Below are 24,245 nucleotides of genomic sequence, written 5' to 3' on the forward strand. Positions count from 1 at the left end.
GTTTTCCCTTCATTCTCCAGTAACTGCTGTTTATGATATGAGGCATCTGCTTTGGGTGCATTCTTGCTGGGGCTGTGTGTTTTGGGTTGTCTCACTGCAAATCTGTTGGAATGTATCTTGGAACAAATAAAGCAACCTTGCTACTGTTCTACTACATATGAAATGCGCTTTTGTGGGACTGTTCCTCAACTGATCATTCCTTTTCAAATATATGTCATGAGATACATGAAAGCATCTTAAATATTCCTGATTTTATGTGCTGGAACAGTAGTCCATATCCCTTTATTTTTTTTGCTATGAGTATAACTTGATGTAACACCTGTGTTTTCAGATAAGTAATCCTCTCACCATGGTCTGGAATTGCTGAATTGCAGTCAGGGGAAGAATTTGTGTTGTGTTCTTAAATTCATGCTAAATTAATAGCTTAGAACCTTGTTCTAGAAACACATACACTTCTGAAGACATTAATCATTGCATTTGGTTATTTTCTGTGACTTCATCTTGAAATGCTAGAGGAAATTACAGCAGAAAGAATTAAATTTGTCCAAACTCTGAAAGGTTGCATTACTCACACACCAAGTCTTAATGTGTCTTTAAATATAGCTTCTTTATAATGTGACATTTCAGTAATTTTAAATCTGGCACAGTAAGTCTTCTTTTATAATCACTGAGTTTGCGGTAAATAATACAGAAAGCTAAATTAAGATGGCAGTATTCTGCAGAAAAGGAAAAAGTCTACTACTTTGACTTGTTCTATTTTGCCTTCTTGTTGACTAGAAGGTTCTTTCCTTTGAAGCAAACAGCTAAGCTTACCTGAGTGTATGCATGTTTTTATTCATTCTGACAATAAGATACCTTAAATTGCATCTCTAGTTGGACAGTAGTTGTGATGTAGTAATGTGAAGGTCATTTGGATACAAAATATTGTGATACCTGCTAGCAGGTTGAGACTGTGATCTTAAGGTTACTATCAGTTGTTGTTGCTAAGATCACCAAAAATCTAAGAGAAGCTGTACAGATGATAACTGTAAGATGTATTTCTTCATGGGTGAGCTGCTTTCTCTAAGAATTTGAAATTAAATGGCTCTTCTTGTTTTTCTTTTTCAATTCAGGGAGGTGGATTTTGCATTTAAATGTATTCTGAGAGGTAATAGATTTGAAGTATTCCCAGAGATAGCCTTGCTCTTTCAGAGGCAATGTGCCAGTGATGGTAGGTGAATAATCCTCTTTGGTAGGAGAGGTGAGAGAGAAGAGTAATCCTGTTCTCTGAAGCTCCTCAGCTGCTGGAGGCAATTTGTTCTTGATCACGAAGAACTTCTATTCCCATGGCTTGAGGTTTGTTTGGTCCAGAGAATTGTTCTCCAGAGACAGATCAGCCTGCAAGAGAGAAATCATCTGTAAATATGGAAGGACATATTGCCATACTCTGAAGATGCCAATTTTGATAAATACAAATTTAAGGGGCAACAGGAAAGACCTTTAATGATAACCAGAAAAACCCTTCATTCTGATACCCTTTCTGATTTGACCTCCAGAGTGCATCACAAAATCAAAGGGAGATTTTTCCACTTTAAGTACTGTAATGCAGTTCTGAGACGGGATTTGATAAAAAGCTTTGGCTATAATATAATCAGAGTTCAGCTTTGTGAATGATTTAGAGGTCAAGCCAGTGAAATCTGTAAAAAATATCTGATGTTCTGACCCATCTTTAGGTCAGTATTCTATGAATTTCTAAGGTTTTTAAGCTTTCATTTGTCTGTATATATGTTTTGGATCTATATGTATATAAAAATCGAGGAGAGAGAGCACATCCTAAAGCTCACATAGTTCATGTAATGAAAATCACATGGCGCTTGCCTATGACTGTAAATTTATATAAAGTTAAGCATCTCACTACAAAATTTTGAACCTGTAGGTGTATTTAATGTTTCTTTTTTATGCTTTGAATATGTTTCTGTTTGAAAATCAAAGGCCTTTGTCCAAATTAAAGGCTCCATAGATTTCTAACCAAGTAAACATAAAACCATGTGCCATAAGGCATGACTGATAGTTCTCTGACAACCTTAAAATTCTTACGTGTTCTGAGGGGAATATCAACTTATAATACAGACTAGTTTAAAATACTGTCACCTGGACATGAATATGGGAGAAACCGAGCTGATTGAAATAGCTGCGGCTCTGACTCTGGATTTCCCTTCCCTGACAACCAAAAGGCCCAGCTTGTTTGAGAGAAAAACCTGCATTTTCTTCAAGTATATAGTATTGCATGGATATTTCTTGAGTTCCTGGAGACTTTTCAAATACATGGTGCTTATGTGTGCTTCCAAATTTCCACTGGAAAGTATTCCTACACCTATTTGCTTCTCGTCAAACACGGGGCTCTGTAAATGCATGTGCTCTATCTCTACGTGAATGCGCTCTGCATTGTTGGTTCTTTTGGATTTTCGTTAAATGGAGTAAATTACATCACTTCAGTGGCAAAAATGAAGAGCGCCTTATCTGGAAATAGCTGTTCTGTCTGTGATGTTGTAATGCAAGAATATTGGAAGAGATGGGAAGAGGAGGTGATGCAAATATATATGTTTGATGGAGGAAATGCTTTGAAGTCATGCAGCTGTCACAGTTTCTACTTTTCAGTCAACAGATGTGTCAGGATCATTATTCTTAACTACACCTCAAACAGTGCTTCAAGTTACCTGACATAAGACCAAGCAGATATATACAGATTGTGTCCATAGTCTAAGCCCAGATTGACTGTTCTATACCAAAAAGGGTATATTTCACATAACATAACGAAGATCTTTTTCTTTAGAAGTCATTCAGACCAAATTTTTCTCTGTATGACTTTCATTTCTCCAAGCCTGGTTTTGAGAAGGGAACCGACTGATGATTTCTAAATCTAATGGATGAAGCTTACAGCTGTAGATATTGCTATGATAAGACATCTGTTAAGCAGACACTATAAAGGAACATGGCAGGACAAACCGTAATGTTCCTCTTCTGCTGGATAAGAGTTCTTCTTAATGGAAATGCAAATAGAAGATGGGCAACCAGGGTACTAAAACCCCGCTCTTTGGCTAGCCAGTGGTGGCCACCTTGGGAAGGTAGTTTCTTTTAGGTAATTTCATGTGCCAGTGCTGCTCGTTCAAAAGGAAACCCTTTTACAAAAGAGCTGGAAGCTTCTTTCTTATGTCGTTTCACCCTACTCAGCACAATGTGTTACAAAGAAGTGTTTGGTTTCAAGTGTATAGGTCTGAAGGGAGAGCATCTCTGCTCTGTGGTTCTTTGCATCACATATCTTCTCTCCTATACATTAAAAAGAAATAATCTCAGTGCTAAAACCTGAACAGAGATACTTTAACTCCAATTCAATTTGCCTTGTAAAGTCTGAAAGATGGAAATACTTTACTGAAAAGATGTAAACAGTTAGAGCTAACTTTAAAAATACTTTCTCTTGTTACTAATAGTTGACTAAGTACAATTATTTTCTTAGTCATGATCTCTTCTCCTATTTGCATAGCAAAACTGCATTATAAGTAAAAGATAAAAATATAAACATCAGCATTTTTTAATTTACTTAGTTATTGAGTAATTCAATCATGATCTATAAAAAGCTCTTGCCACTTAGCAAGCAAAAATTTTGCTGATTCTAGAATAGTTGATAATAACATCTAAAATGAAGACATTATTCAAACAATTACCAGCATAAGCTTCATTGTCCAAGCTATTATACTTCAGTTAGTCACTTGTAGCACAATATAAGGTGTTTGCTTCAGTAAAATTATAACAATGGATATGATGAGAATCAAAAGGCTCAACTGGACATTGTAGGATGCAAGGTGTTTTTGAGTTGCACGATAAAAGCCATCTTGTGTTTTCCTCAAACAGATACTATGGTTGAGTGATAAGGTTGAGTCCTTATGATATTAATGAATATAAGCATTAAATAACAACTACAAACATTAATATAATGTCTTAATTTTTCATGATCACTGTCTGTCAAATGCTACCTTTAAATGACAGGTATGCAAAATAAGCATCTAATATAGCATCCTGTTACTGTATGTGTAGCCATAAAAATTAGTTATCTATGTTGATGGTACATGAATTTGGGATTGAATGCACACAAATTACCATGATCCAAAGTTCAAGACTCATTAAAATGCCTTATAATTACATTTAAGGTGACATTTACTGTAGAAGGTGGTGGTGTAGTAGAGTTAGGGCACCATAATGCTTATAGGACAGGTTTAATAAAAAACACACCTTGCAAATAGTATTGGAACAAGATGAACTTCTTCGAAAATTTTTACATTTTTAAAGACTCTTACCCTATTGTAAAATGGAGTGCATTCCTCTTCACTTCAGTGGCAGCAAAATGAAGACCTGCCTCCTTTTGTATCTCAGAGGCTGTTGTGGATCATTTCTTTCAATCAAAAGAGAAGTTGTTATTTGCTCATGGTATTTATCTCCACCTACTCTAATGCGGATAAAAACCCAGAAAAAATTTATGAGACAACCCATCAACCCATAAAAATAGTACAAATACGTAGGTAATACAAATTCAGACTTCAAAACATGGGAAAAAAAACTGTGGTAGCATGCTGAGTTATCAGGCTATGAAAGAGAAAGATTAGCTCTGTGGAATTGGTTAGCAGTGCTGGCATGAGTCAGACCAAATTGTGTTTGCCTTCTGGAAGGCAAGTCTTTGTTATGCAGAGGAATTGAAATAGCTCTGTCTAAAAATAGTAGACAAGCAAGTGTCCATGCAGAATGCAAAGTTCATGTTTCTTTACATTTTATTTCTTTCCCCTGATTCCAACCCTGCTATGATTGATTTTTTTCCTAATATATGAACAAATTCTTTTCTTAACTAAAATTGGCATATTCAAAATACAGAGGTTACACAAGTGTTATGCATTGGCACTTGCAAGTGATTGAGAATGTGCTGTGTTCTTTTTATTCAGAAAAAATGACGCAGTAATCTATCAGAAGTATATTTGTCTGGGTCTTTTCTATTTGAGGCTGTTCACAAGCTTTAACTTAGCATAAAATTAAATGTCAGTGGAGAACCTACAATCTAATTGTATCCTTTTTTTTTTAGCTTATTGCTTCTATGATTGCAGATATACAGCCCCTGTTTTAATCATTGGAAACTTCATTAAAATCATGCTGTATATTATAGTTGTATACATTAATTTTGTGTATTAACTTTAACACCTGTTCAGATGTTGGGGAAAAAAAATCAAATAGTATCCTCTCCTTTCCCTTTTGCTTTTCTGCCCTTCAACACTAGAGGTTCACAGTTAAACTTTCTAACTTATTTTTCACAGAAAATCATTCTGCCCCTCCGGATGTTACCACTTACACCTCAGAACACTCAATACAAGTAGAAAGACCACAAGGATCAACGGCACGGGTGGCACCAAAGTATGGAAACGCTGAGCTTATGGAGACTGGTGATGGTATGTCACAAAGTAGAATTGTTTTCTTTCCGAGTATTGTAACCTTTTTAGTGGTTACTGTATGCATCTGGTCTTTATTTCTTCTGGGCACTTTTCACTTCTAAACACGTAGAAAGTTTCAGCATCTTTACAGTCCTAAAATAAACTGGTTATAAATGAAGCCAACATGGAGAAGTATTTCTTAAGCAGCAGAGCTGATTCCCTGTAGAAATTGTTTGGCAAAAGAAAGCAGTGAATCTCTTTTAGATTTGCTTTTATCATTCTGCCTGGTTACAGCTGGTCTGTTATTTAAATGGCAAAGAATGTGACGTGGTAGGATAGCTACATCTTGAAAAGTTTGAAGTTTTATTTTCTTTTTTTTTTTGAAAAACAGTTATTTGTAAACCCTTTCTTATTTACTGCTCCTCTTTTCTAAAACTTGTTAAACAATATTTCAGCAAGGTGTTGAATTGTTGACTAAATGTATCACATCTAGACTTAGCAGCTTCAGCTCTAAAAATCGCTTGGTAATGGTTTTGGAGCCAACCTTATGGAAAGGTAGGAAGTTGAAATTTCTGCAATGCAGTGACAGAAAGCTGTTAGTTCAGGAATGGATGACATGAACATCGTAGAGACTTCGCACTCTACTAGGAAAAAGGAAGGGGGAGGTGATTGATGGGATTATATTATAGAAGTGCCTCTTGCCCCACGCTCCTGTTTAGAGTTGTGTTTTTCAAAGTGCTGCATGGGCAAGCACGCTCCCTTTGGAGATTGCTGGCTGCTGAGATTGGCTGTAGGGATGTTCAGTGAATACAGGGTGAATACAGCTAAAGTAATACAAAGATGTGAACCATGTTTAAGATGGATACTGGACAGATGTCCACTACAGTGTAAAGAGCAACCCAGAATAAATGATGGGGCAGAGCCTATGACCCACACTCCTTGCTGAGCTGCGGTCTAGTCAGACAATACTGATATGACCAGTGATCAGGAGGAGAGCCAATGCCCGTCTTCTCACTGACCGTTGTCAATGCCACCTAGAAGAGTTCTCTAAGGTTACTGACATTTGCTGTCGGGAGGTTTTTCTCACTATGCTTCTCTCCCTCAGTCTATGTGCTGTTTCCCCTCTAATTTTGCAAGCTCACTCTGACATTGTTGTATTGTTTTTATTTAAACTAGGCTTCATTGTTCCTTTTTGCTGAAATGATCTTAATGTCTTAATGTTGAATACTTGAGTCACAGTATGGCATGAAACTGTAGTTGTGGTGGCCTTGCAGTCCTAGCCTTTTTCTTACCCCACTTAACGTCTGGTGGTGTTCAGCGTAGCAGTCGACTGATGTCTCCATTGATCCCTGTCCTGCAGGAGTACCAGTGAGCAGCAGAGTGTCAGCAAAGATTCAGCAGCTGGTCAATACACTAAAACGGCCCAAACGACCACCATTACGAGAGTTCTTTGTAGATGACTTTGAGGAATTGTTAGAAGGTAAAATGACTGTTTTTCAAAAGGTTTGGGGATCTCTTATTACAACTCTGTAAAATGTTTGTCTCACACATTCTAGAAAGCTAAGTAAGCCCTCCCTGTACTGACAAGTACCAAAAAGCATTGGTATTCAGTGGAATCTGCTTGTAGTGAGCTTGGACATAGAGCCGTAGAGTCAGAAGTCTCTCTTGTTTGCTCAGCTTCTGCTTCTGCTTGCAAAGAAACCACAGAAGAGACTGGAGGGAAGCTTTGCTTTGAGAACATTCAGCTGTGGGTTACAGCCATAGCTTTTGAACATCAATATGAGAAAAAGTGTCAGTGAGGGAGCGTATTAAATGTTTTACACATCCTTTGTGTAAGAGAGAAGCATTGAAAAGATGAACTAAGTGTAAGATAGAAACAAGGATAAAGCCAATAAATGGAAATTTTTTTTGGAGGCCAGTGCTTTGAGAATTAAGATTTGCCAGGATGTGGTGATTTAAATAGTCTTCATAGTGGTTTATAAGAAAGCACTGTAACAGAACATGACTTAAATCAATCTATTACTTATGACTTGTTAAAGTAGATTTTTTCAGTAGCTTTGCAGTTTATCTCATTACTGCATTTTTGCCGGGAAAAAGTATTCTCCGTCTCTCTTTAGGAGTAAAGAAAGGTTGATTATTTCAAAGGTATATACATGCATGCTGCCTCAGCAGTTTCTTTCCCTGCTTCTAGAGCTAGTGTAAGGATAAGCACATGCATCCCTGAGATGTTTCAGTTACTTCATCTCTGTTAAAGTTTAAAGTTAATTATTCTGTTACATTTCTCTGTTGCTTCTCAAAACCTTCTAACATGTTATTATTTTCAGGATATTTTGCAAAGGTAACTTATTCTCTTGGTTACACAGGTGTACACAAGGTATAGAATTTACATGGTAACTGTATATCTTTTCATAATCATAAGTTCAACAGCCAGATCCAAACCAGCCAAAGCCAGAAGGAGCTCAGATGTTGGCTATGCGTGGGGAACAATTAGGTGTGGTTACAAATTGGCCGCCTTCTCTGGAAGCAGCTTTGCAGCGATGGGGGACCATCTCACCGAAAGCTCCTTGCCTAACCACTATGGATACTAATGGAAAACCACTGTATATTCTCACTTACGGTGAGCACTCTTCAAACTCCTTGTGCTTCTATATATTGTATACAACGTCTATGTGTATAGTAAATGCATAAATATACTGTGAAAAAAAGCCCTCCAATGATGCATCTGTTCCATTTCTGAGTAGGGTAAGACAATTCTGAAGCTGTTGGTGTCTGAGTATGGATTGCTGATATGTTATAGTATGATTTATTTCACAAAGATGAAAAGAGCTGACTAGATACACCCATGGTTTCACAGGTTATAAATTAAAACCACCTTTTAAATAGAAATACAACCTAGGGCAGATTTTCCTGGAGATTAATGTCTAAATCCATTGCCCGTGGATATTGCCCAGGCTTTCTTCCACAAAAGCAGAACCTGGTATTTAAAATTCACCAGCTTCCTGAAGAAGTTAAAATAGGACTTTTCCTGTGTTCTACTGACATTATAGTAAATGTGATTTGAATTATTCCTCCTGATACGTAGTTGCACAGCCAGCAAATGTACCCCTGTGACATAGATTTGGCAGGATACATTTCAGTGTGATCTTTGGTGTGTTGATATAGTTCAATGTGTACTGCCTGACAATCTATTGCAACCAAGAAAGGCCAAATAAAAATAAACATAAGCATATCTCTGACAAATAACTCCCATATAGCTTCTAATTTTGAGATGTTCAGGGGACATTTGGGAGATGTTGAAAGGAATTATTATGAATAACTGTCAAACTTTGAAAGCACATTGGAACATTTCCATATGCTATTGATATGGATATAAAAAATGGTTTTGCTTTTTCTTTTTTTCTGCCTTCTCAGGGCCCTAGAGTTGTGTGCAGAGAAAGTTTTTACATGCTGTGAGATAGAAGTCTGTCTGTTTTGTTCAGTGCTGAATGCTCCTTTCCATTCAGGAGTCTGACTGAGTGAGGGTCCCTGGCCGAAAAGATGTCTGCTGCAAGTTTGGCATTGTAAATGCAGTTAAAAGCTTTTAAAGCATAACAAAACCTTTGCAACTGAAAGTCAGGCGTGAAACATTTTCCTTTCAGGTACCTTAAAGTTAAGAAGTAACTTAAATTAGGGACCAAACCTATGATTCACCATTGATCAATGTTTTTCTTCCTTAAGGACATTTACTTGGAAGTAGAGAAGACTTTTAAAGTTTGCAATTACATGTTTGCAGAAAAGCAATTCATATCATCTACTGAATGCCCTAAATAAATTGGACAAGAAAGGAAATGAAGATGTTAGTGAGAATCAGACCATTTTTCCGAATATGGGATTCTGTCCAGAGAGTCTGAGCATATGTCCTGCTTTGCCTGAAGGGCTGTAGGCTGAGCAAATCAAACTGAGGAACTCATCCATACGGCTCACGGAGCCACCTGGCCTGCTTTCCTGTCGTAAGCTAACTTGTTCCAACCCCCTCTTCTAAATCGTCCAAATCCCGAGAAAAATGGGACTAAAATTCATGTTTTCATTACTTTCATTTTGCAGCACTTTAGGATATGGGTTTTGCTGTTGCCTTTTAGTAGTTTCCTGAGGTCAGAAAAAATAAATTCTTGGGGTTTTTTCCTTCCTTTTATCAATAAAAGAAACTACAAACCAAAACATTTCATAGGAGATTTAATGAATTCTTCTCTGCTAGCTAGATTTCAGGCTGTCATTCTTCTTCATGGGAAATGTCCATTTACTGTGCCATAGCAGTTTTCTTAAATGACAACTCCTTTTGAAACATCATTAACATTACAGTCACCTGCCATTTTATTGGTGACTTTATGAATGATTTTTCTGTAGCTATTCCACCTTTTGTGTCTGTAATATTTTCTAGCAATTGTGGGCATGGCATTTTTTAAAGTTGAACATCAACAGACATTAAGCCTTGAACTAAGTGAAGACACTCTTATTCACGGATTTTTATCCATGTGTGTAGTTCCACTGGCCCCAGTGGTAATAAACTTCTGAACGATGAGCTTAACCCAGAATCCTACCACATGGTATTAATGCTTTATTTCCTTGTGTGCATGCTATGATAGATGACTAAAACTTTTGAATATCAAAACTGAGGACTTTCAGTAGCTTCTGAGCTTGTACCTCACAGTTATTTTCAAGTTCTTTGCCAGTCTAAGGAAACACCATTACCATATTTTCACTGTTTTGACAAATATTCAAGAGTTTTAAGAATAATTCAAAGTTTCTAGAGGCTCAGAATTCAAAGTTTCTAGAGGCTCAGTCTTTGACATGTTACCAACATGATCACTATGCACGTCGTCTTGAATATTTTACCTCTGTTTACTGTTTCTGCTTCAGTCTCTTCTCACACCCTCTTGCGTCTTTATGAAAATCCTCTTAATTCATCCTCCAACTTTCCAGTTAAGAACCGGCTTCTGCATGATGTCTTTTGATCCCTACTTTTTTTATACACAGCATCTTCTCCAGTTTCTTGTCTCTGCATGGATGAATTGTAGGTTTGCCTGCTTATTCCAGTCTTCTTTCCATCTTTCCAAACTGGATTCCAGGAGTGTCTCTGCAGCTGTCAGCTATGTCATAGCCCATCTGAATAGGAGTAACTATTCGCTTAACACCAAGTGTATTTGTCTCCTCCTTTGTGAATCATTGTAGACAACATTGCCATGTTGCCCGTCACTCCGGCTGTAACTTGAGTATCATACATGACCTGGACATTCCTTTAGTTTTGTGTCCAAACCTTGCAGGTTATTTTGGGAGGAAATCTTTTCAAATGCAGCCCTTTTGCTGCATCTATATGGTGAAATCTCATCCCATCTGTCACCTTAGTCTTGATTCTTACAGCAGGCTCTCTCTGGCCCTGAAAAATGCAGTGTTGGCCTGTTGAATCTATTCAGGATGCTTTCATACTTCCCCTTGGTGGTCTTGCATGTTGAAAAGGAGCTCTCTGAGAGACTCCACAAAATTGTCCTTCTCCAAAGCCTTCCTCATAACTCTTTTTCTGTCCTGTCCAGAGACATCTGAGAGTAGTCAGACAGATGGCCAAGCTATGACATGCTTGGTAGTGGTAGACTAGTGATAAGACCACCCTGTGTGATTTACTAGAATGAATTTCGCTACCTAGCAGTGGCTGATGTGGATATCATACTGTTAGTGTGGATTTAAGTAGTGAGTGCTCTAGATCATAATGTGCTGTTGTGCCATAAGGGGAACTGATTTAAAGAAGCTGTTCTTTCAGCTGTTGCTTAAAATCATGTTTGCCTTCCCATTCCTCTGCAGGAATTAATCTAATTTGTAATGCCTTATATCTCCTGTGTCTTTTTTTTTTGGCATGTTTTTTTTAGCTTTTTGCCTTCATAGCATGTCCGGACTGTTTTCCTCCACATGTCTCATATTACTGTAGATAGAAGAAATGAATAACTGCATTTGTAGACTTGATCTTTTCAATCAAGTTTTTGAAGCAGTTTGCCTCATTTCTGGAAGATCTTCTCAGTGCCCCAGTTGTAATCTTTATTTAATGTACTCAAAACTCCTAAACTCTTTCTAGTGAATGAAACACTATGAATATTACTTATTTCTCAAATATTTTGTTCCTCTGGGAACTTGGTTAACTGGAGAACATCATAGTTAAGTTATTCACAGTCTCTTCATAAATCAAACCACTGAATATGCATAAATTGAAATGTCTGAGATACGGGAAGGAAAGATTTCTTTATTGGGTTTTATGTAAGTCTGATCTCTAACTAGAAACCTAATATGTGCTTTGAGGAAAAGGAGGACAATTTCTGGCTCAGACAAAGTTAATTGAGTAGTCAGGCATCTGGTTTTGGTATTGTTGGTATTAATAATGAAGCACTTAGTGATTTCTTAGAGGAGTAACATGAATAAAGGACAATTAAATCCTATATAGTACTTATGCTATCACAGTTACTTTTCTTACTTAAAATTATTATTCTAAGAAGAATCAGAAAGGCTGGTGAAAAAGTGAAAAACGGAAAGTAATTTGGGTGTGAGTAAGTTTTCAACTTTCTTACTGTAACCATTATTAAAAACAACAAAACAAGTACCAGTTAACTACCTCTGATTCAGAGAATCTCATTTCCTTTATCTAACATTTTCTGTAATCAGATTTTTTGAAAACCATTTTCAGTAGCTCCTATGTATTGTTGCCCACATCAGAGGCCCATTGGAGACAGCAATGCTAGCAAAAAAGAGCAGAGAAGGCTCACTGGATAGAGAAATATTTTTTCTTCATCCATCTGGATTCTGCAGAGAAAGAAACGTTTAGAAAATGGCATTTTTTTCAAATGAATTGGCCATTAAAAAAAATACTCAACGCAGCTGTAAATGTTTTGAGGCCAAAGTCACACTGCCTTAGCAGAGGTGATGTAGCTTATAGTGGAGATAGCCTGAGATGGCTGAAACTTAACAACAGACCAGAAATAGCCAACCTCAAGCCGTGCTGCACCTGGCGTGTGACCTGGCCCCCACGTCCTCTTGTTGCCAGAATCTCCTAGGCCAGGAGTTTCACAATTATCAGGAGAGAGAGGGAATCAAGAGTCTTCTAACCAAGTAACTACATATTATCTCTGAAATAATTCAGTGCTTGCAGAGGTATGTATAGTCACAGTTGAAGTCCCTATATAGATAGATATCAATCTTATGGTTGTTTAATACTTTAAACCTTTATTTCTTTAATAAAAAGACAAAATTATTTTTAAAAATCTGTATTACAATCTATGATTAAGACTGGAGTATCAAGCACTGTAATAGCAAGGTTACCTCTATTCTGAATATGTCTGGAGTCTTTTTTTCTCTGCAACAGAACATTTTATGTTCTTTTTCTTTGGATTTTTTTCTCCCAAGAGACAACAACTTCATTTGCTGCTCAGGATGGCTTTAAAGAGTTTATGAAGAAAGAGTTAACAGAGCAGCAGAACTGCAAGTTATTTTGCAAATTAAAAAAAAAAAGTATCCCTTTACCTGCATAGCATTAGGAAGTTTGCCATTTACACCAGATGTAATAAATACTCTTATTTCTATTTAATATAAGAAATGTCGTACTGTGATATTGAGAAAATGAATATTTGATAAAATTATTTGCAGTTAAACTTTGGCAGTCTCGCAATTGCTGTGCACCGAGTTTGGTAAGCGACCACTGGTTTGGCTTTGTGGAGTTAGTGCTGTGTGGTTCTGAAAAGCATCCTAAAAATGATAAGGAAATTGATTGTGGTTTGTTTTCTCTCCTGAGTTTTCTCCCTGATACAGCTTTTCTCTTACAACCTTCTTTACATTCAACACAAACATATACTCCTTTTACAGATTTGCAAAGGAAAAGTAAGGGGTTTTACTTCAGTGTCACATGGAAAGCAGCTAATTTTTGTTAACTGATCCCTTTTTGTGTGGTTTTTAATACCTGGTGGTTTCCTTTACCCTCATAATGTGTTGCTTAACCAGATGGGACTGGCTATCAACTCACTCCAGCTTGCTAAATTTTAGTTGGTAAATATACTGCCCTCTGAATAGATTGTTAAAAAAAGAACAAGACTGAATACAAGTGAAATGTAAAATAGTGTGGTTGCTGTTGTAGATTCGCTACTATTCAACTAAATCAAAATTCCAGCAGCAAAAGAAAACGGCCTTACCCCATGCAGGTGTTAACAGTGTTTGTCACAGCTGCCAGAAAGCAAGGTGCTGTTTTCCATCCTGTCGTACCTAGAATATCTGCATATGCAATGTCTGCTGGATATGGCTCGGCTTCAGAGGCATAGCAGTACTTGCTGATACTTGCTGGGCAATGGGAACACTCAGCTCAGTTTGCAAGTGTGTGAAGAGCATTAAAGGTGACTTGGCCTCCCTGCATAAACGGACTGCCAGGGCATGCAAGTCTGGCAGCAGCACTCTGGGCAAGCGACAGAAGATACAATCTGGGCTAAGGAAGGTAGGATCGTCTTTGGAAGAAGATTTATTTCAGTAAATGCTTAAGCAATTATAAGTAAGTTAGGCAATAATAGATGCAGAGAAAAGCTTAATTTCTTACCATCTTGTGGAGTTATACAGTTAACTGCACCACAGTTAGCAGCTTGATAGGAGGTAGGAACAAGGTTATAATTTGTAGTAGCAGCAACGTGTGTGTTAACTGGATGTTGTTGGCTTTTTTTTTCCAAATTCAACGTGGGAAATTCTTCTGTGAACACCAGTCTGTTTTGTTTTGTGATCTCAAAACTGAGGGGTGATTCAGGTACTTAAACATCTGGTGCCCCGCATTACCCACGGCGTGTGTGTGACTGGCAGACACGGCAAGGGGCTGCAGGGCCCAGGCCCCTTCTGGAGAGTACCCTCATGCCTGAAACACCACGGGATGCTCAGATCCCTCACTGATGACTTACCTCTGCAGATGACTTCCCAATTTTTCATTTTTAAATGCAAGAAGGTGCTCATGTGTGGCTGGTGAGCAGCTCTGAGGCTGGCAGGCACAAGTCCTGTCCCTGGCGAGGCAGGGAGGAGTGCTGTTCGAAAGGACCCTGCTGCAGCGGGGACGCGGGCAGGAAGGTGAAGAGGAGGAGGGCTCACGGGGTCTGGTCTTCACCTGAGGAAACGGCGGGGAAGCAGCAGCAGTGCTCGAGGTGCCTGCACCCAGCAGCACGTGCTTTGCCACCACAGGCCAGGCCGAGGGCAGTCTTCTGCAGCGGCAGCACAGCTGGAGAAAAGGAGCTCTGGCACAGAGCTGAAACGCAGTCTGGTCCACTCACTGCTAAATGAGGCTGTTGCTTCAGTTTTCTACATCTGCCCTCCTGTCTTGAAGCCAAATTATTAGAAGATTAATGGCAGTGTGTTTATCTGAGGAGGGCCGGTGCTTCATTGCACTCCGGCTGAGGACAACGGGCATATCCTCAGCGACCCCGAACAGCTGGATTTCCGCTGCAGCCCCCGTAACGAAGACAATTTACCGCGCACAAGGGTCGGCCCAGCGGCGCTAAGCCCTCTCTCAGTGCGAAAGCCTTGGCTGAAGCACAGCTGGCCTCCTCGCCGGGGCCCCCCTCTCCCGCGGCGCAGATGTGGCACCGCACGGAGGTCGCGGCAAGGTTGCAGCATCGGGATTTGTGGGAGAGGTTTTAGCAATGGGCTTTTCCCAGCAACGTCTAATCTCTCAAGTTTACAAAGGAAGAATTACACTGAATTGCAACCTAGGCAGAACCAAGGAAGGAAATACTTCAAAGATTTCCTTGTTTATAACATCCTCCGTTACTGAGGGCTTTTATCCTGCAGCCGTGGAGTCCTTTGTACATGTCAGTGCTGTTGGGGGGCCAAACAGCCAAGGTAGCAAAATAAACGCATGGTTCAGGCTGCCTCTGGTCAGAAGCTCGTGCCTCATCCAGCAGCCACAGATCTGGCCCTGACGATTCACACATTCCTGGCTCCAGCTTCTGGATTACTGCCCCCTTTGTGGCCCTTTTTTTATTTATTTTTTGGGACGCAACTATATGCCCTGGAAGAAAAATCACGGGCTTCCTGTTGAACACGATCCAGTTCAAGATCTGCATGGCCTTTGCTCTGCCTGCTTGCGAGGCTGCCTTGCCTGCCCTGCCTGCCCCGGCTGCCGCTGGAGCAGAGGCAGCAGCAGGCAGGGGCGGGCAGAGCCTGCAAGGGGTAGAGCGAAGTTACAGCCTTTAAGGGCCGCAGGAGAGACTGTATGTTCCAGCTCCTTCCTGGCTGAATGCAAACTGGTTTCTTTGTTCCAGTTTTCCACAGTTTCACACCCAATATGCACATGCAGTTAGCTCGGCTAAGTAACGTCATTTGGTACTGCACCAGTAAATAGAGCGGGAAAGGGCTGTGGTGAGAGAAAATTCAAGTACTTTCTGACAATTAGAAAATACAACGGCCATTTTTTGTGCAGTTCAAAGCGTGTTTAAACAGAAAGGTGAGGAGTTAGGGAGGCAGCCTTATATGCTCTGTGTTTCAGAAGCTGAAATAGAATTCTGGCAATAAAAGAGCATAATGACAAAATATATTTAAAAACTTAGTTCTTTAAAAAATTACTAGAAAGTAAAGCCTTTGAATTTTCTTAGTCTTTGAGAAAATTTAATTTCTGCATTTACTCAGATCACTTACATGGAGCGTACCCAGGTACTTTGGAAAGAAGGCATCTAAATATTTTAATATGAATAGCCCTTAGATTTCAAAGAAAATATCGTAAGGTGGCATATCGGTAGATGAAAAATCAGTGTGAATACATGACAAACGCGAACTTAAGACTTGTAACAGATTTAATCTCCGTAGTTCAGACAGAACTTTTCACAGCAGCCCCTTATGTCTTTCAGAAAAGGGATTAAAAACTCAATGTTCATTTCAGGCTTGAAAGTGTTTTGTGTAAAGATGGTTCTTTCTTACAATTCAGAACTTTTGCTAGGCTTTTGATTTCCATTCTCCAATTTTCTGTAGCATTACTAATTGCTCTTTTAAGTTTGTTGCCACTGAAACTTTAATGTTGGAAACCTTTAAGAAGAAGAATATTTGCTTTCTTAAGGCATCCTTGTTTTTATCTTACCCACTTGTCAGGTGTTGACTGTAACAGCAGGGATGCTTTTAAAGACTTTCTTTCCATCAAATGCAGGTAGTTCTGCTGTAGTGCTGTGAGTGTCACTCCTGCAGAGGTACTCCTGTATCCATGCTGAGTTCCTAGTGGAAGAGAATTGAGTCATGTTTCTTTCTGAGCACCGAGATGATTCAGCATGCGAATACTGGAGTAATTTTAAATAAATTAAAAACTTTGCAAAACATAGTTTGGTGATACAATATTACCGTTTTCATAAGAAGTAATTGCATTTAGTACTTTCTCAGTAACAAGCAGCAGTGACCCTTCCAATTTTCCCTAAGAGGAAAAAAAGAAAATCTGGCCTTCTCATCATACGTTATATTTATATCAGATTTGCACTTAAAAATAATTCAGTAGTATTGCATTTTATAACCAGGATGTGGAGGAACTTATTATAACAACTGCTTGGCTTAGCTATAAATAGCAATACTGCCTGTTTGGGAGCCTGAACTGCTAAACTCCATAGGTAATCCGTTGCCAGAACCTATTATTGTTTAACTTATTGGTGGGCATGAATTAAAGATTTGTTACTGTCAAGCTGCATACTGCTTAAAGACAGTACCTAGGGGCCAGCCAAGAACAAGGGCTCTTATGCTCAGTATTGTTCAAATGGAAGTAACAAGGTCTCTAAACAAAGGCAATCTGAAAGAGGTTGCATAGTTGGAAGATGCTGATCACTTGAAGGATTAATGAAAGGCATGTAATGTGGCCAACAAGGTCTTGATGAGAGACTTTTTTCTTTAGAGAGTATTGGGGTAAGGTCTTGGTAAGGATCAGCTAAGTGTGGAGATGGAAAGATGAAGCAAGGGAGAAGAGAGATTGTTAAAAGGAAGGGGCCTTGGGGCAAGTGAAATGAAACTGAGGGAAGGGAGACTATGGGAGAGGGTGAGAAGAAAAAGCCAAGTTAAATGGAAGAAGGCCCAGAGTTGAAAGTGAAATGCAGCATACAGATGTGCTAAGGATCAGAGGGTCCCTGCTGCTTCAGTCTGCCCCTGTGGCTGCGGGGTGTTCTCTGTTTGTTGGTTTTTTTCCTTGTCTCTGCTTCTTGGGACTGCTTTCTTTTTTCCCTTGGTGGCTCAGGGTGGGGGAAGTGCCATCATGAAATCTCAGTAATACCCTCAGAGGTCAGCCTGGGCTGAAACACGGCTTGTCCAGCTTGCCACGGCTAGGGGTGTTACCGTGATCTGTCTGGCATTGATGATGTTTCAGCCACAGAGTAGGAAAACTACTTCCACCATGAAGAAAACTGTTCTTACTTTTAATTTTCTTCTTAAAAATGATGCTGTCTTGAAAAAAAGAGAAGTTCAAAGAAAGCTTCTGATGAGTATTTGAATATTGCCACTAGTCCTTTAGTATTGTCATATTTAGTTGGAAAACTAGTAATGTTCCTACTATTTTTTTCACTGCTTAGATATTCCTTCTCTTTAATAATCTTGTAAAACATAAGAATTTTAAAATTAATTTCACAAATTTTGTGTTAATAGGTAAACTTTGGACCAGAAGTATGAAGGTTGCTTACAATATACTACATAAATTAGGCACAAAACAAGAACCAATGGTACGACCTGGAGACAGGGTGAGTACCTCAGTGATTTTTACTTACTAATAAATCAGATCCCATGCTGATGAAGAGAGAAAGAGATATTTGGGGTGCTCAGAGGAGATCAATGAAGTGAAATGTTGGGGGGCTGAAATCTGCCTTTTACTCAGAAAAAAACTGATCATTCAGACAGATATTTTGAATTTCATAATAAATAACCTGACCTGGTAGTCGCTGAATGGTAAGGTGAAGTTGCGGCAACATCAACAATAAACATTCCCATGGAAAATTATTTTTGGACATAGAACAGCAGTCTGTTTAGCAAAACTTTGCTTATGGATCCTGGAGGTGTCATGTGGGTAAAAAAACTTACTTAGTAGTGACTTTGTAGTTGTTGAGATGGTAGAAACAGGAGAAGCATTGTGGAGGACAAAAACAAGCAAAGTAAGCACATCTTGGCAGCCAGTTAAATAAATAAGTTACGCTGACTGGTAACATGGAGAATATTTCCATTCCTGCTTCCTGACTCTGATGTAGCTACTGCTAGAGGCTGAATCAAGGTGAGTGGATAAAGTCCATAGACAGCAAGGTTTACGGAGGTAACACTTGAAGTTGTTAAATGAAGACAAGGACATCGTATGGCTTTGCTGCTGACGTACTTACAAACCTAGGACTTCTGTCAAGGCTGGCTGAGCCTGCTGCCCCTTTTCTCTGCCAGCACATGCATAGAAATTTCCACAGGTCACGTTCCAGTTTGGCTTTAAGGCGTAGAATGGAGATTCCAGAACAAATTTGTCAGAAATGCAAATTTTAGTCCTGTCTTAGTGCTTAGAGTTGTGAGAGTGGGATTAAGTCTTCCTTACCCTGGGGTCTGATAGCAATTCTCAAATTGTTGATTCACTTGGTCCTCTTGTGCCACACGTGAGAAACTTGTCTGTTTGCATTACACGTTTCTTAAGGGCTTCAAAAATGAGAGCATGCAATAATGCTTCCCCCCCAAAAAAAAAGAAAAAAGATTTTTTTTTTAAATGAAACCTAACAGTTCTTCCTATGTTTCTTTTTTAAATAAATCATGAAGAATTTAACTACAGGCTCTCTAGATCCTTAATCTAAATTGCTTCCTACAATGGCATTCAGCCAGGAGTAAGTTGTGAAGAATCTCTTTTACTTGATATGTAAGTATGTCTCTAAGCAACAGCAGAAGAAACAAGTTGTTCAAGTGTACGCATCAAAACAGTCCAACCAGAAAGCTCCAAAAGGAATAAAGTTCACATATGGGCAGTGCACGTCTCTCCCTATCTATTGTGTGCTAACTGCTCATCTTTGTGTTCATTTACTGCAGCAGCCACTGGCATCTCCTAACATTAAGAAAGGATTTATGGATAATTCAGGCTGAAAGCTGAAAGTTTAGCTAGTGCAGGACACATAAGCAGCAAATTGCAGCTCTTCTAAAATAAGTCCACCTAGATTACCATGAAACAAATGTTTATAGCTGAGTGCTGAAAGCATATGCTTTGCGTTGTACAAACATCTTGCCTAGCATCCCTGTGTAACAGAAACATGATTATTTGAAGCAACTTCATGTTGAAGATGAGGTGTTACTGTGCTTCTGATGTTCTAGGCTGTTATTCTGGCTGTTATCCCCCTGTTGTAATAACATAAAAGCTTTCTGACCTCTTTGAAGACGGCTTTTTATTCTAAGTAATGTATTTTGTGTGACAACAGTAAAAGGTAGTTTTTAAATATTAAATGAAATACAGACATATATTTCTGGTCTTTTCTAAATGAGAGTTTAATTGTTTCCTTATGATAATATTATATAAAATTCAGAAAGGCCTTTTTCCCTTTAAAAGCATCTATCAATACAATCTCTATTGTTCATGACTAGCATTACCTCACTCCTTAGGTTCTTTGAGCCAAAAAATAGGTGAATGTGCCTGCATTTGATTCACTTTTTCTGGTATTATTATAGTACACAGTGAGCTGCATTTGCCTTCTATAGTAACTTCAGAAATTTAATCTTGTGTCACCCCAGACAGCTGCCTGGAAATTAAACTTGCCCTCTGAAATATCTACTAGATAACCAGATTCTCATCTGCTAATATACACTCTATGCTTTGCTTTCCTTCAACCTTACCCCTTTTTGCTTTTACACACTTTATTTATTTATTTGGTATAGGTCTGTCAGTGATTAATGTTTTTTGGAGGGGAAGTTAATGCCTCGTTCCCACTGGACTTCAGTGAGCTTTTTTCACCTCTGTCAGCTCCTTTGCAAAGATTCCCAGCCAAACCTTCACTGCATGTATGTAAACAAAGACCAACACAAGACCCAACAATCCTCAGAGTATCTTTTGGGATCTTTCAACATCTTCCAGATGTTTGCTGGGCTCAGCAAGCTCTAACAACCCCTCACTGCACCTAGCAAAATCCTTTCCTCTCCATTTCCCCTGAGGCTATTTATGCTATGTGCAGGGAGAATACATACAGTAAGCTCTGCATAGCCATCTCTGGCAGTTGGATTGTTTCACGTGCAAGCGTACAGATAAAGTAGCAATGCATTTTCTCTGAAGTTTCGCTAAACAGTTCTGAAGTTAAAGTCTTCACTTGGACGAGGTTGGTTAGATTTCTTCTAGTTTGAAGAAATCAAGTTAATCTATGGGAGGCGACTATCTTTGAAGCCATGTGAAATCACTAGAAACACTTTTAATCTCCAGTGACTGAACCTTGGAGCGTATATGAAAACATGATGATTTTACTTCAAGAGATTGAAACACAGAACTCTTCTGGATGACAAAGCAGCCAAAACTCAAGAGTTATTAAGTAGTTTCAGCAAATTTTAAGATGCTGTAATAATACACTCTGATCCTGTGTGCAAGCCCAAAGGAATTAAGTTTGAAGTCATTCTCCATGCCTTTTGCATGCCGCTTCAGTTGACTGTGCAAGATAGTTACCAGCTGCATTACAGCTGTTTAAGATGTGAGCTGAGAATGTGCATCTGACTGAACCAAAACAAAAACGTAGGCAGGATCTAGCCACTGAGGTCATTCAGCAGTAAGTGAGAGCAGTAGTTTTTCCCTGCCCTTGCAAGGAGTGTCGTGGACTCTCTAAGTTGCTGGATCCTCAGTGAGACCGTGCACTCTCACCTCTTCTTCCCCTTTGCCCTCTGGAGGATCTAAGACACCGTCTGCAGTGCCCACAGAAGTAAGCTGCACAGTTTAGCTCACTGGGGGAGGAAGGGCACCCATTGAGCATACAAGTGATTTACTATGATATTTTCTCTTTTCTTGGCATTCTTTTATCAAAATAGTTACCTAGCCCTAGCCCTAAAGCTGTGAAGTTTAGCAGGGCTATCTTGGCGTGCTATATGGCCAGCTCTGGATGTGGTGTTTGCTTCTCTAAGTATCAGCTATTGATGTGCACTAAGTACACAGAAACTCCTACGCTGGGACAACAATCCAATCCTAAAATGAAATTGTTGTATGAGGCAAAACATAGGGAGACAAAATGTAATGTGTTAGTGATTGACATAATGGCATAGTAAGTCTGGGTAATCTGAATTGGTCACGGATCCACTTTGTTTTCAGTAACTTCAAGCAAATTATTTAATTAGAGTGTAAAATTCTATTAATTCCATTTATGTGGTTATTTAACATCTGTAAAGCAATCACTAAATTGAGAACCAAATGAAAGGTATTGTCAATGTAGGAAACAATGCACCATGAAAATATTTAACTCCATCGTAAGTGAAAATGTTCACAAAAGGAATATCTATCAGAATAAATTCCTTCTTATTCTTAATTCATCTTTCATTAGGTATTTGAGTAGTTATCATAGAAATGTTTTGGTAATCATCTCTCTTCTAAAGGAACCATGGAAACTCTAATTATCATTATCTGAAACCTTGGATAAAACATTTTTAACATAGGTCTTTTTGTTTCAGGTAACACTCGTATTTCCTAACAATGATCCTGCTGCTTTCATGGTAGCATTTTACGGCTGCCTGCTTGCGGAAGTTGTCCCCGTCCCTATTGAAGTGCCACTTACAAGAAAGGTAGGGAACTGAATTTCTTCTCTATACTGCATTTTAAAACTTATGTCAGAACAAATCACAACTGAACATAGCTTTTGAATACAATTTTGTGGTTAACTAGCTCTGAATCTGAGGATACAAAAATAATGCCGTGTGGTGAGTTATATATAGTTGCTTCTTGTCTGTGATGGAAACTTTTCTAGATGTGCTTGCAATTTCAGCAAATGCAGGTCCATCCAGAAAAGGAGAGGAAAATTTTCCAAGACAACAGCTCTGCCAGTCCTAGATGGATTATCTTTGTAGCCTCTCAAAGCATTCTGGCGTTGGCCAGTGACAAAGAATCATTGGCAACAACTGCTGATTTTCCACCTGTCCCTGCAACCCAAGCTATGTTATAATGTGACTAGTGCTGTGTATGCTACTTCAAAGCACTTATGGAAATGCGTTCTTGTGTGTCTGTATATGCATATGTCGCTTCTGTTACCATGGTCATCACTGCTAAGGGTGGCACTTGAACAGATTAAATTTGGGAATTCCTGCCACAAAACATACATTCATAGAGAAGACTGGCCATTACTAATCAAAAGCCTTTCACGTCCAGTATTGGTTCAGAGATTCAACTATGTATCCTAGGGACGTGTTAGTAGACAGATACAGAGTTCCACACAGAAAGAATGCCTGGGGGCAGTGAGGGGAGGGGGCTCAGTGATGTAGGTGAGCCACAGCTGGGAAGCTTACATAGATGCTGCTGAACTTGCATTTTTTTCTGAGGATATATGCCTTGAAGGCTGCAAATACAGAAAAATGTATTTATTCATCACAAGTTCTTTTTATCATATCCCCCTAATTTTACCATGGCTGGCCACAATGCCTGTTGTAAAGTTCTCACAAATATGCACTTACATAATCCCTTTTTTATTGGCTAGCACTAATAATGCCTTACTTTAATTATTTGGTCTGGAATTGTCCACACAAAGTGCGTTCATTAATCCTTACAAACTTTATTTTTTAAATGAAATTATTTTGGAAAATGTTGACTGAAGCCATGAGGTTTTTCCAAGAAAAGGGCTGGAGAAATGTATTGCTTTGCTCACATTTTCAATTTTTCAGTTGTCAAGGGCTTTTCTTTGAAATGCTCTGGTATCACAGCACCCTGGAGCAGAAGCTCAGATCTTTGTTTCATGGACAGGTACCCTGCCTTTCAAATGAAAAGCCACAAAAACAAGTTTCCAAGCCCTCATAAAGGCTTTGCAGTTTGCACAACTCGCATAGCAATTTAACAGCTATAAATATCTGGAGATTCCTTCCTTCCTTACTGAATGTGTTTGAACCTTCCTCATCTCTGAGAAGCTGAGCTGATCTCATCATTTCTCCATTATGTTCACACATGCCCTGGCCAACATCTGTGGTAGGCCTGTGCAATGGTGAAACCAGAAGCTGGCAGGGAGAGAAGGGATGGTAGCTGGAGGACAGGATGGTTGTTGAACTGGTGAAGGAGAAATGGGGGCAAGTGAGTGGATCAGACAACAAAAGGCCATGATCCAGTTGAGCAGATGTGAGAGTAGCTGAGCAGAAGGAAGGACACTGGGAACCGAGGAAAAGAGGAGACAGGAGGTGCCCCAGCTTAACTGGCTAAGACTGGAGGAAGGGTGCAGGTGAGCTAGAAAGGCCATGCAAGGAGAGAGGATGGGACCTCAACTAGTCTACCTGCTTTGGGGAATCGGGTTATGCTATTTTATTTGTAAAGTGTTGTATTTGAGAGCACGGAGAGGTGGACGTGACTATAGAATGACAATAGTGATTTTCGCAGAAATGCAGTGCATTTGCATCAGGCTCTCACCATGCTTTCACACATGAATTCAGTACCTTAAGATAGTTTGAGGCAGTTGCATAACATGGTGCATTATTTCAATATAAAACAGAGATTTTAAAAGCATCAATAAAAAAAGGTGAGCAGACTATGTACATTTTAAGATCATGCAGAGTGCTCATGTGGGTAAGCTTGCTTTCATTCTACAAAAAAAAGAAGCAACATGGCTTTGAGGGATTAAAAAAATCTAAGATGTCTTTCCCTGT

General features: G+C 39.1%; 1 protein-coding gene across 1 annotated transcript in view; it reads left to right on the top strand.

Annotated features, from left to right (window-relative positions):
- Positions 1–24,245, top strand: part of DIP2C (disco interacting protein 2 homolog C) — a gene marked incomplete at both ends in the record, with an annotated part of 330,160 nt that overhangs the window by 212,141 nt on the left and 93,774 nt on the right. Inside the window, 5 exons of the mRNA XM_082015390.1 lie at positions 5,334–5,465; positions 6,808–6,927; positions 7,867–8,064; positions 18,084–18,175; positions 22,080–22,190. Of these exons, the coding sequence (XP_081871516.1) occupies positions 5,334–5,465; positions 6,808–6,927; positions 7,867–8,064; positions 18,084–18,175; positions 22,080–22,190 (653 nt within the window). The remainder of the gene's footprint in view (positions 1–5,333; positions 5,466–6,807; positions 6,928–7,866; positions 8,065–18,083; positions 18,176–22,079; positions 22,191–24,245) is intronic.

The sequence above is a fragment of the Phaethon aethereus genome (assembly GCF_964289735.1).
Source record: "Phaethon aethereus genome assembly, chromosome: 2".
Lineage (NCBI taxonomy): Eukaryota > Metazoa > Chordata > Aves > Phaethontiformes > Phaethontidae > Phaethon > Phaethon aethereus.